Source organism: Myxocyprinus asiaticus, chromosome 3 (genome assembly GCF_019703515.2).
Source record: "Myxocyprinus asiaticus isolate MX2 ecotype Aquarium Trade chromosome 3, UBuf_Myxa_2, whole genome shotgun sequence".
Taxonomy (NCBI): domain Eukaryota; kingdom Metazoa; phylum Chordata; class Actinopteri; order Cypriniformes; family Catostomidae; genus Myxocyprinus; species Myxocyprinus asiaticus.
Genome location: NC_059346.1, coordinates 10755000 through 10768906, shown reverse-complemented (window position 1 = coordinate 10768906; position 13907 = coordinate 10755000). Strand labels below are relative to the sequence as shown.

The 13907-nt window shown below is 36.4% G+C and overlaps 1 protein-coding gene across 4 annotated transcripts in view; it reads left to right on the top strand.

The window, feature by feature from the left end:
• LOC127425302 (serine/threonine-protein kinase TAO3-like) overlaps positions 1-13689 on the top strand; it is a 101640-nt gene extending 87951 nt beyond the window's left edge. For all 4 annotated transcript variants that reach the window (XM_051671131.1, XM_051671120.1, XM_051671140.1 and 1 more), the window contains 7 exons: positions 2365-2601; positions 3417-3545; positions 4949-5152; positions 6339-6578; positions 8358-8570; positions 9032-9214; positions 12633-13689. In XM_051671131.1, the coding sequence (XP_051527091.1) occupies positions 2365-2601; positions 3417-3545; positions 4949-5152; positions 6339-6578; positions 8358-8570; positions 9032-9214; positions 12633-12794 (1368 nt within the window). In that variant the 3' untranslated portion in view covers positions 12795-13689. The remainder of the gene's footprint in view (positions 1-2364; positions 2602-3416; positions 3546-4948; positions 5153-6338; positions 6579-8357; positions 8571-9031; positions 9215-12632) is intronic.
• Positions 13690-13907: the final 218 nt, after the last annotated feature.

Genomic DNA, 13907 nt, shown 5'->3' with positions numbered 1-13907 from the left:
TTTCACAACTTCTGTAGTTTAAAATTATATATATAAAAAAAAAATCATATTTATTTAGTGGAGTGAATTAACTCTAGATGATGTTTCTTTGTTTATCTTTCAGGTTTGTTTACTGATTCGTTCAGTGACAATTTAATTCGTCAATCAAACCTTAACCAGTAGGTTGCAACAAATGAACATATTTTATGAGTTTTGAGTAAGTTATTAAACCATTGATAAAAACCTAAGTCATTACCAACTGTAACAAGTTGTATTATACTATATTAAAATTTACAAATTTGTAGCATCATAAGAATTTTCCCCACAAATGACAACAAAGCATATCTATCATTTTGTGAACTGCTGTGCATGGATATACAAAAAGACAACAAATTACTCTAAAAAATAATAAGTGATTTAATTACATCTTGATGTCATTGTAATGTCATCAGTCACTTTTACTCATTCTTTATCCAGCCTCTTTCTCTCCTTGTTGAATGAAATTACCAAAGTAAACGAACGACATACCTCCTCCTCTCCTTCAGTCGGTCAACAGATCCTGATCCTCGCTCATTCAGTGAAGGGGCATATTCGTTCTGTGGGTCAAAGCAACGATCTGCTCCTTTACAGCCCACATTCGAGTTCTATTGGCTTGCTATAGTCAGTCTTTACAGGCATGAAATGTCACCAAAGCAGTCTTAGGCTTTAAATTAGAGCTCATTGGCTTCGAAAGGAAGTGATGTCAATGAACGAGAAAACCATACGAGTCAGTGTATGGAGGTTAACAAGAATGATTCGTTTACTTAAAAGATTTGTCCAAAAAAGACAGATTTGTTCATTAACGAACCATCACTTCTGATTGGGGCTTCCAAGTTTTACATTGTCCCAAGAATATAAATAAACCATGTGAAATTTCAGCAGCAGCGCTTATAATTTAGCACAGCTATAGTTAGCGAGATTATGCTACAAATGCTGTCGATTGAGCCTAACATGTACTGAATCTGGGCAGAATTGACTGGCTCTTTGGCTTTTCTACTTAATGTCATGTTGTCCACTTAATACATTAAACTCTATCTGCTCCAGTTCACATTCTGCATATTGGATCTGAACTTGAATTTAAATTGACTTCAGTGAAGTCAGTGCCCATTTGTGTTACCTTTAACCTGGAAGCATTCCTTGCACTCTTTCTCATTGTTCTTTTGCCAACAGGGCTTAGTGCTAACCCTATCACATGCCCCATTGGTGTGGTTGATAGAGGCATTTGGGCAGAAAATGATTGGATTGGTGACTGTGGTTACAGTGGGGCTACTGATTCAGGCTGATTAGGAAATTTCCCCCTTCAACAGGCATCTCATGTGACCGGCCTACTAAACGGCGCTTAGCTCACGTGCAGGGCCAGGCCTCTCTGAGAACCTCTTTCATTCCAGGCGCACCTGCAAGGAGAGAGGAGAGCTGTGTTCCCCGTCTCTCTTTATCTTCATTTCTCTCTCTTTCTGTCTCTCTTTCTCTCGGGTTGGTTTTGACCGAGTGCTTTTGGGGGATGTAGTGCAGCCGATGCTCGATGTTCTCACGGTTGGTTTACTTCGCCAACATGTTTGGCTTGAGAAGTTCAGGTGGGAGTTACGAGAAGCTCAACGAACAGTTTGATCTGGACACGCCCTTCTTCCAGGTTTGTTTGAGGTTCAAGTTAAAGGAACAGTGGTGTATTTCTAGTTTTATTTATTTATTTGCGTCAATGGGTTCTTGCTCTGGATGCACAAAGGCATTATCGTTGAGATCCATGGTTGTGTTAACTGAACATTTTCCATCATTTATCGAACATTGATGGATAATTCTAAATGCTCTGTCATTTTGACTGAGTAAATAATGTTTTCTGGTCTATTCTTCCATGCAAAGTTAAAATGCAGTAATTACAATCAGGTCTTTTAAACTATTATCTGATGGGTTTGGTTCAACGATATAATTCAGAGAAAACAATGCGAGACTATTTTATAATCCCCATTTGGCTGGACAGTTAAAAAAAACATTTAGGCCATTTTTCTCAGTTTCAGTGTTGGTGTATTTGCTGTGCTTTCGCTTTGTTGGGCAACATCGGGCTTCCCTACTTTAAAACATTCCCACAGTACATGATGCTAAAATGGGTTAAAAGTGAAAAAAATTACATTTTAAAGCATCCTCGTGAAATTGGAATGGTATGGAGATGTGAATATTCACGATATTCATTTTTAGTGTCTTTTCACAACTTTTCCTCCATCATCATCCAATCCTCAGTTCTTCTCAAGAACTCAGTGTTGCATTTATTCATTTTGTTAAACTGAAAAAATCTCATAGCAAACACCTCAAAAGTTTTCGTCACTCTCTTTAACCATGTTCCTCTCCATCTAGGTAACGCGACAGATCCATGAACACGAGCAGGAAAATGAGCTCCGGGAGCAGATGTCAGGGTACAAACGTATGCGACGGCAGCACCAGAAGCAGCTGATCGCTTTGGAGAACAAGCTGAAGGCAGAGATGGATGAGCACCGACTGAAGCTCCAGAAAGAACTGGAAACCCATGCCAACAATGCCTTCATTGAGCTGGAGAAACTGGCCAAGAAACACGCCATCCAAACGGACAAAGAAGTGGGTGATCTTTCCCTTTTATTTCTGCTGAGACCCTAATAATAGAAGTAGAGGACATTCAAATAACGTACAGTTACAAGTTAATAACTGAATTATTAATAGTAATAATATAATGTTGATTTAAACCAGACAGACCATTGAGCTTTTGGGTTTCAAAGGCTGTGTCCTCTTTAACATCAAAGTTCTCCATGTGTTCTCTCCGTGTTGAGTTGATTCTTTTAACACAAGGGCTAATTCACCCAAAAATGGAAGTTTGGTCATAATTTACTCACCCTTATGTTATTCCAAACCCGTAAAACATTCTTTCCTCTGCGGAAAAACTAAAGGTGGAATTTTTGAAGGATGTTAACTTATATTTTAATTTATGTAATAACTGTTTTATGAAAGCATATACAGCATATAGTCACGATTGAAGGGGTTGCAGGCACTTCTCTGCATGTTGTGTATAACAGCAGCTTCATTCAGTCACTATATAAAGTAGAAAAAAAATAGGTTAAAAGTTCATGCACATCACGTGAAAAACAAAGAACTGTCCCAGTTCGTATTATGCTTTTCCGTATTGCATGTTAAACATGTAAATAGCCTAGGGATACATTCTAATTATTCATGGTGCATATGTTGTTTAGTATGTTAGTGAACCCAGTAGAACAAAATTGGTGTGATTTCTTAGCTTGTCTTCCTCTCGAATTGTTTTAAAATGAAAAAAAAAAATATTCAGTGATATGCTGTAAGCACATATAATTTTGTGTGCTTACAATGTTTCAGTACAAGGGTATGAATTAGTATTGTGATGCTCATTTGTGTTGTTTCTCCAGATGAAAACACTGGCAGCTGATGAGAAAAAGTTTCAGCAGCAAATAATGGCCCAACAGAAGAAAGAGCTCACCACCTTCCTTGATAACCAGAAGAAACAGTACAAGCTCTGCAAGGAGAAAATCAAAGAGGTTCTTTTCATTTTTCATCAAGTCAACATGAAATCAATATTGACCCTATTTACTTTCTTAATACACATTACTGGTCTTATTGTACTTGATTAACTAAATATTTTGTTTGTAGTCTTTCATCAATATGTCAGTAACCAGTGCTGGGTAGATTACTTCTGAATTGTAATCTGGTACTGATTACAAATTACATGGCTAAAATTGTAGTCAGTAACGTAACATCTTGGGTTACATTTTTAAGTTAATCAAATCTGATTGCTTTTGGACTACGTTTTTGGGTTGCTTTTACCTAATTATTTGATATCACATACAATTAAGTAGGATAAGCTTGTACCATTTTGACAATTTTGCTTAAATATAAAGTAAAAAAAAACGTAATTGATCAGAATATGAGAATTTATATGATTTATTTTTTTTTGTTTTCCTCACAATTTCTTTTTTTTTTTTTTTTTGTGATGTTAAAAAAGGCACTTAATGTCCTTTTGGAAATTTTGGCAATACAAACACCATCAATGTGTGATAACAGATTAGACCAGTTATATTTGTGAATCGACATCACCAAAAAGTATAAAAATGTACATTTTTGTGCAAGGATGAGTACAAAGCAATTTGCGAAACTAAACTTTACCGCATTAATGCAGTCGGTTCTGCATTTATGTGTGGATTACCGCTCCATCTTCAGTGTAATTAAGGCTGGTGGCTAGTATCAGGTCTGTATGTGTAATTCCACCACCCTCCATTCTAAAAGATTTGAAGACTTATCAAATGTGTGTCAGCTGTAAGCTAATTTAGAATTAACATTTTTAAATATTTAAAAATAATTATTAGAGGGATCAATAAATTATGAACAATTTACTGTCCTGGTCTGATTTAATATGTAGTCATGTAATCTTTAAAGTAACTGTAATCTGATTACGAGTATTTTAAAATGTATTTTAATCTAATTACAAGTACTTGATTTTTGTGCTCTGATTAAATAATCCTGATTACATGTAATCCATTACTACCCAGCACCGTCAATAACCAGTAACTTGCTTCGCCTCTGAAACTATTTAGCTTTTTGGTTGACATCACAAAACCCTCTTATTTTTCATCCCGTCCCTTTCAGCCACCTGTCAAAGAGAGAGAACTTTCTATGATCCAATCAATCCCATCCTCATTTTTTCTCATCCTATTTCACTCGTAAATATGTCACATTACAGAAGTAAAACGGGTTACAAAAACAATGTTTCATATTGACTTTTAAAGGGCCACAAATTTGATGTTCAGAAGATCATTTCGCCATCTGGGCGATTTAAGAAAAAATCACACATTGCTATTCACTTAAATTTACTTGAGTTGTGATAATTTACTTTTGTTTTATGATTTTAAGTGCTAATCCACTTTGTTTGTGGTTCTTTGTCCAGGAAATGAGTGAAGACCACAGCACACCTAAGAAAGAGAAGCAGGAGAGGCTGTCCAAGCACAAGGAGAACATCCAGCACTCTCAGGCTGAAGAAGAGGCTCAGCTATTGGGGCAGCAGAGAGCTTTCTATGACAGGAACTGCAGAGCCTTCAAACGCAAAATCATGATCAAGCGGCATGAGTTTGAACAGGAGCAGTTACGAGAGGTGGGGATGAAATGTTGCAATTTCTAGTCCTCTGAAATGAAACTGACCTCTTCTCAGGGTTAATATAAACACTGAACGTTTTCCTCGGGGTTAGTGACCCTTTCAATTAATCTGATTAGCACATTGCTGCATTTCTTATTTTCTAATCTCTTAATCTAGCGTTTTAATTAGCTGGGAACGCTCGGAAGTATTACCTGGGCTAAAACCCTATACGAGTTATAGACCAACAATCATGACAATGCACTGTATCTGCTAAGACAAGCATCACTATTTTGGGTAAGGGATTTAAACAAACCCTTCACAATAAAAGTTACTCGCACTAAAAACCAATCAGAACACCCTAGGTGCTTGTAGCTGCGACTTTTGCACAGGCAAGCACCACTAACATTTTCTTTAGAAAATACAAAAATCTAGTTATTTTTCTTGTAGTACATTTAAAGGGGAGGCTCTATTGAATTGAATTACTTCAAAGGATAGTTCACCTAAATATTAATTTCTTTCATTTACTCACCCTCATTCCATCCCAGATGTGTATGACTTCCTTTTTTCCTGCTGAACGCAAACAAAGATTTTTAGAAGAATATCTCAGCGCTGTAGGTCCACACAATGCAAGTTAAAAGGGTACCAAAATGTTAAGGTCCAAAAAGCATATAAAGGCAGTGTAAAAGTAATCCATAAGACTCCAGTGGTTAAAACTATTCTTCAGAAGCAATATGATAGGTGTGGGTGAAAAACAGATCAAGTCCTTTTTTATGATCAATCACCACTTTCACATTCTTCTTTTAATTTTTGGCAATTTCCATTCTTCGTGCTTATCGCCACCTACTGGGTAGGAAGGAGAATTTATGGTTGAAAATGACTTCAATATTGACCTGTATCTCACCCACACCTATCATATCACTTCTAAAGATTTTACGCTGACGTTTTGAGTTTAAACATTTTAGTACCCATTCACTTGCATTGTGAGGACCTACAGAACTGAGATATTCCTCGAAAAAAATCTTCATTTGTGTTCAGCAGAAGAAAGGAAGTCATACACATTTGGAACGGCTTGAGGGTGAGTGAACCATCCCTTTAACTTATATTAGATCACTCTTTGAGTACTAAAACCAGTCTGACCAAAATTGTTTGTAACATTTTAGATGACCTTGATAGTAACAATCACTGTCTTTTTGGTGATAATCAGGAGCTGAATAAAAAGAAGACCCAGAAGGAAATGGAGCATGCTATGTTGATCAGGCAAGATGAGTCGACACAAGAACTGGAACATAGACAGCTTAAAATGCTACAGAAACTACGAATGGATCTGATCCGACTGCAGCACCAAACAGAGCTGGAGAACCAGATCGAGTATAATAACCGTAGAGAGAGAGAACTGCACAGGAAACATGTGCTAGAACTACGACAGCAGCCCAAGAACCTCAAGGTATCACCACTGTGGAAGCATGTTTCTTTTTGTGCAGCTATTTATAGTTTGAATTTAAAACTAAATCTATGTAGATCTCATTGTTTCTATGTGATTGTGAAATTAAACATGTTTTTTAGAAACTGGGTAGTTATTATGAACATTAGCAGGTCAGTTGAGACTGCTGACATTTTGAAACCTTCATCTGATAAACATTTAAAAATTGAAATGATCCATTGTGTAGGACAGGGGTTTTCAAACTTTTCAATGCCCGTGACCCCTAAATATGATGATCACTTTGCAAGGGAGCCCCTATTCTTTAAAATATAAAGTGAGCTGTAGATTTTCATGTGTGCAGACCCATTTATACTGTGTTTGAAAAATAGTAAGCATGATATTATAAAGACATGTTGCTTCCAAAATTGAATATTTGACTTTTTTTTTTGTCTTTATAAAAATGTTATTTGGAATGGCCAGTTCCCAACGTGCACAAGTCCTCGTGGTGGCATAGTGACTCGCCTCAATCCGGATGGCGCCTCCGCGTCTGAGACCGTCAATCCACGCATCTTATCAAGTGGCTTGTTGAGCGAGTTACCGCGGAGACGTAGCGCGTGTGGAGGCTTCACGCTATTCTCCGCGGCATCCACGCACAACACACCACGTGCTCCACCGAGAGCGAGAACCACATTATAGCGATCACGAGGAGGTTACCCCATGTGACTCTACCCTCCCTAGCAACCGTGCCAATTTGGTTGCTTAGGGGACCTGGCTGGAGTCACTCAGCACGCCCTGGATTCGAACTCGCGACTCCAGGGGTGGTAGTCTGCGTCAATACTCGCTGAGCTACCCAGGTCCCTGACTTTTATTTGTCATTGAATTAAAGCCAAAATATCTTGAAAGTATTTACTTAACAGCATATTTTTTTACACAATACTACAATGTTAGAAAAACATTTTCAATTAAAATATATTTGTAATGGGCTTTTTACAGAATAGAGTTATACAACCAATCAGCAAGCTAAAGACTTTACTTTTTTTTCTTTTTTTTTTTGAAAGATAACATATACAAACTGATCTTAAACAATGTACATCATTGATTTCTTACTGTTAAAATCTTGTAAAATATTTGTGGCCCCCTAGGGCTGCACAGACCCCAATTTGAAAACCCCTAGAATAGGCAAACTTAAAATGACTTATTTTGCTTCATCATATCAAAAGCCATTTAGACAAATCAGTTATTAAGGGGCCAAGCACCGAAGGTGAAAATCCTATTTGTTCAACTCTGATCAAAGCAGTTGAGCTTTGAGACACACACACACAAAAAAAAAAAATGTGTCCACGGCATCCACAGGATCTATTCTGTTAAATTTGGTCATTTTGATCATAAACACCAGGACAGTCTGTTAATTCGACAGTGAAGGGCAGATGCAGGATGTAGTACCAATTTTGTCCACTAGAGGAAGACACAAGATAAGAAATCATTGAAAGACTTCTAAGAGTTCACTTTACTGTGCTGTGTAATGTGCTGATACTGTATGTGCATAAATAACTAAACAAAATTATGAATATCTAGCCACAGCCATTCACTGTGTATCAGACACATCAGAAAAAATATAATTTACTTGCTGCTATATTCATCTAAGTTGTCAGAGATACTGCAATAACATCTAATCTTCACAAATTGCGCTTTATCGTGCTTGACCCCAGATGATTGCCGCTCGCAGCCATATTTAGATATTGTTTATATTCTGAAAGGACCGTCAGTTTGTGCTAATTCAACTTTTGAGCTGTTTCTCCGCAGGCTATGGAGCTCCAGATAAAGAAACAGTTCCAGGATACGTGTAAAGTCCAGACGAAACAGTACAAGGCCCTTAGGCACCATCAGCTAGAGGTAACCCCCAAAAGTGAGCACAAGACGGTGCTGAAAGCCCTGAAGGATGAGCAGACGCGCAAACTGGCGATCCTGGCAGAGCAGTACGAACAGAGCATCAATGAGATGATGGCTTCACAGGCAGTGAGTGAACAAAAGAAAACACGGCTGTAGATCTGAACTGATTAACCAGTTCCTGCTCTGATGTAGTTAACCATCATAGAGGCCAATAGAAGTCACGTTAACAGCTGGCATACCATTTATATTGTTTTATATGTGAGCTGATTGTTTAAGAAGATGAAATGGTATTGCAAAGGCTCAAAGATTATTATTTTTTCTTTCTTTAGATAATCGTATCCTGTTGAATATGTAATGTGCAATTTGTTACACATAGCCTTTTGTTGAAAGATATTTACATCTTTAGGTCTATTTAGAAATTATAAATTGCTTGCATAAAAACTAGGCATCTTGTTTGGAATTCCAGTCTCAGACTAGGATCAGTACAAGCGGGCCTTTGATGGTTAACTGCAACTGTGCTGTAGTGTCAGCAAACCTTCTCTACTAGTGTGGCACTGTTGCTCACGTACGTCTGTGTATTTGTTTAGCTGCGACTGGATGAAGCTCAGGAGGCAGAGTGCCAGGCACTGAGACTGCAGCTGCAGCAGGAGATGGAGTTGCTCAATGCCTACCAGAGCAAGATCAAGATTCAGACTGAAGCACAGCATGAGCGCGAGCAACAGAAACTGGAGCAGAAAGTCTCACTGCGCAGAGCACACCTTGAACAAAAGGTCCAGCTCTTTTATTGCCCTCCTATTTATTCAGGCCCAGTAAATAAGAGCACATTACCAAAAATATGGGGGTTTTGATGGTTAATACAAATATCTAGAGAGAAGGGTGGCCGATGGCTGATAATGCTGTTCCTTAAAAAGTATTTTTAGCAAATGAAGCATACACAAAATTAACAAAGTACTCTATACATTTACTTAAAATTCTATATATATGCATTATCTATTGACAACACTGTCAATTTTGGAACTTGGAAAACACCTTTGTTGATCATCCAAACGACAAAGACCATTGTTGGGGAATCTACTTTTAAAAACTTTAGCTTTCTAAGTGACAGGCTTCTCATAACTAAATAACAGTCAAGCTACTCTTCTAAAAAAGTAATTAGCTATACTACAAGTTACTAACAAAAAGTAGCTAACTGGATTTAAACCACCCGTCGAGTTCAGAGTCACCTTTTGCATTCGCGGGTCAATTTTGACCCGGTGGAATTCAAGCTTATAAATCATACATAACCCGATGGTTTTCATCTAAAACTACATTGCAAGTCATTAATAAATTCTTATCTGTTCATACATGTAAAATTATAGATATTTTTGGCATGTTAACTGACAAATCTAAAAGTGAATATGCAATTGTTTTTTAAATAATAAAATGTAGAAATTCTTTGACTTTTCAAAATGTACATTAACTACAGCAAAACCAGTGTGATACATGAGGTCAACATTTCAGTGAAATTTTATCTAAATATAACATCTAAGGTAAGAATGACTAGAATGTGAATTAATTTCCTATAACTTATAACTGCTCAATACATCTTGGTGGTCAAAAGTTATGAAACCAACATATTAATTTTCAACGTAACATTATCAAAACAACTGTAAAACTTAAATATCCAATATAAGTACTTCTTTACTGTGTTTTAAGCAAAATCTATTCTGTTTACTTGAATGAACTGTCGAATGTTGATGCGCGAGTATGCTGTAAGCTGGTTCGGCATCAGATGGCTGCAGAGTAAAATGTGGACAATTTCCTCTTTCAAGCCCTATTTAGATTAATGTGTGCATGAACAAAATCTTGCCACACCCACTTTAGGCCGTAGTACCTTTTGATTTAGTTTATTTGTTATGTTTGTTACATCTGTTATGTTGATTTTGTACAGTCTGTGTGCATGCTTGTAAACAAGATGCAGTCTCAGTGAGAGACAAAAATTCATAGATGTACAAAAAAATCTACATAATATCATGTGTAAAGCCACAGTTGATGCCCAGGCAAAATTCAACCATGAATGCAAAAGATGTAATTTTTTTTTATTTTTATGGTTGTATCTCTTAATCAGTTTTATTTAAATTTTTATTTATTTGTGTGTATTTTGATAGTCTTGACAAATTTGTTTTGTGACTCTATAGTGCTACTCGTTGGAAAATGTTACTGTAAAAGCAAATATTGTGAAAGTAGCTGCACTGAAAAAATGACTAGTAAGATTTACTTTAGTTTAAGTTTTTGAACACAGTTTTTCTAAGTAATAATGGTATAAAACTAAGTAAAATGAACTTAAGATTGCATAAAACAAAGCATTACTAAATGTAACAAAATTAACAATAGAATGGTGTAAATAAACTACATAAGTGAATCTATGCAAGCTCATTAATTATTCAAGCCCAGTGCATGTTGGGAACACCAGCTTCGAAAAGTTAATTACAATTTACTTATTTTATTTACCAGTGAAATTTACCTAGATAAGCAAATAAATATGACAAGGTTTTCTACTTCATGATTAAAACATGACACATTAATCATAAATAATATTTACTTATAATCTAGAGCATTCATTTTTACATTTGAATGTAGAATTATTTCACTTATTCAACGTAGAAAGTACCTAATCTTTTCTACTATATTATTAACTTCACCACAGTCATTATTTTTCAGTGTGGGCTACTGTCACACTACTGAAAAATGTAGTTTAGTAAGTAGCGTCGCTACTTTTAGCTACCCCCCAACGCTGCAGCAGACCCACAAAGAATCTGTGCCTGCACCAAGCTCAGCAGATTTTTGCAGAATCGGAACAAGTTTCATTCATAAAGTTCCACAAATCCTTCATGTTTATTAAATACTCGCCTAATTTGATTACGCTCTCAGCACTCGTATTTTACAACCCCTATTCCAAAAAAGTTGGGACAGTATGCAAATTGCTAATAAAAACAAAAAGTAGTGATTTGTAAATTATATTCACCCTTTGCTAAATTGAAAACACTACACAAAAAGATGTTTTACCTTGTGAATTTCATTGTTTTTTTTTGTTTTTTTAATGTACAGTAATTTCACATCAGATGATTGCAACACGCTCGAAGTTGATTCAGGGGCGATTTAAGACTAATAACAATTTGACGAGTTAAAATAACAAGGCGATGTGAAACAGGAGATGTAAAACAGGAGAGGCAATTGTGTCATGATACTGTATACTGTATAAGGAGCCTCCAATAACAGCCTTGTCCTTCAAGAGCAAGGATCATTTGAGACTGGTGATGATGGTGATGTTTCACAGTGGTAAACACTCGACTGTCCCAACTTTTTTGGAGTGTGTTGCAATCATCTGATTTGAAATTGCTGTACATTAAAAAATAAATGAAATTCACAAGGTAAAACATCATATAATGTGTAGTTGTAGTGCTTTCAATATAGCAAAGGGTGAATATAATTTACAAATCACTCCTTTTTGTTTTTATTAGCATTTTTCATACTGTCCCAACTGTTTTGGAATTGGGGTTGTACTGTTTAAATCCATTTAGCAGAATTCCAGTTTTTCCCTCTCATTCAGGGCACGAAAAATATCTGTAGATTCGTCTGGGCTTCAATTTCTGGTATTCTCAAAATGGCAATATATGAGCCGGTAAATTAGTCTATCCTTAATCATTAACATACAGTATGATGGCACTGGTCCATCAAAATTACATTTGCAGACCTGTTTAAAGGTCTAGGGGACAAAACAAGACCAACATCATCCAAAGCCACTATAGCGCACACAGTAGCAATAGGACTCCCGAAAGCTTCTTTGGCCCATTATTTGGATTATAAATTGGCCTGAAACGGATGTGCTCATTATTATTCTGTGTAATATCATAGTGGTATTAGCAAATGCAGATATTCGGTATATGGTATTTTTGGAATGGGAGAAAGAGACCAAAATCGCCTTTATTTCTGGTATGTTGTAACCTTGTGATGACAGATCTTGACTAGTAACCGAATGGTTGTAGGTTCAAACCCCATTAGGGATGATCTGCCATTGTGCCCTTAATCAAGATCTGGAGGATTGTCCCTGTAATAACTGTACTTTTGACTTGCTTTAGATTTAAAGATAAATTACAAATTATTAAATGACAAATTTCTGCTTTTGCACATTTTTGGTTGTTTTTTCAGATTGAGGAGGAGCTGGCTTCTCTTCAGAAAGAGCGCACTGACAGAATCAAGCACCTGCTCGACCGCCAGGAGAGAGAAATCGATGCCTTCGATATGGAAAGCCTTCGAATGGGTTTTAATAACCTGGGTGCTTTGGACTACCCTAAAGATGATTACAGATGAGACCTTAACACTCTGCCATCCTCCTACCCACCTGGTCGTCCACTTTTTATGGATCAAATCTGCTGTTTGCTACTGACAGACCCATCACTCCTTTTGGTTGATGCCTGTACAGGTCTTACACGTTTGGCGCCCTCTGCTGAACACGTCATGAGATAACATGCTGGATAAAGTCCTTAGTTGTCTCTTTATATATATATATCAGTATTATATATGAGACGATTAAAGCTGTCACAGTGTTGATGTCAATGTTTTCTCGTGCAATGGTAACACTTTCGATGTAACTAAAAATAGAGGTTTCAAGAGAAAAGCAATATGAATGGGGGGGTTTGTATTGCAACTTTTAATCCAGATGCACATTTTTTTTTTTTTTTTTTGCTAATTGTTTTGACAGGCTGTGTAATTTCAGCAAATTTTTTAGAGATCTTTAGTTTTTTTTTTTGCAGTCTCCTGCCTATTGCTGCTTGGACCTCTATTTGGTATTTATTCATCAAGAAAAATAAAAAGTAACTTTTATTAAGTAATTTGATAAAGTTTGCTTATTGAAACAATGTACATATTTGATAGTTGCATCTGTGACTCTTAGATTCTTATGGTAATCAGGTTTTTTTGGGAGAACCCACTGCATTCATATGTACAATACCATAACCCACCTCAGCTGAGGTGCACAATGTGAATAACAGATATGTGAATCCTAACTTGTGGTACCTGCACAAAGGGCTGAATGGGAAGTGACATGTATTTTGTGTACAGAAGGCTTTATGGAGAACTTATACTTATTTTCCTATTACATTTTAACTGAATTTCCATCTCTTATATATATGTATGTGTATATATATATATGTATGTGTGTGTGTATATATATATATATATATACACACACACACACACACACACATGCATACATACACATAAATGGTTCACCACCCTTTCCCTCCTGTAGTCACTGGTGAAATTCTCAATTGCCTCCATTTGCTAATTTCATGATCCAGGTTTCTGTTTGATTCTCAGCTGTGCATTTTCTACAAGTCAAATTAGTGAATTAAACGCTTTACTGTCGCATGCACTTTACATTTGTTTTCAGGTTAAGAGGCATGATTCTGTCAGAGCTTTTAA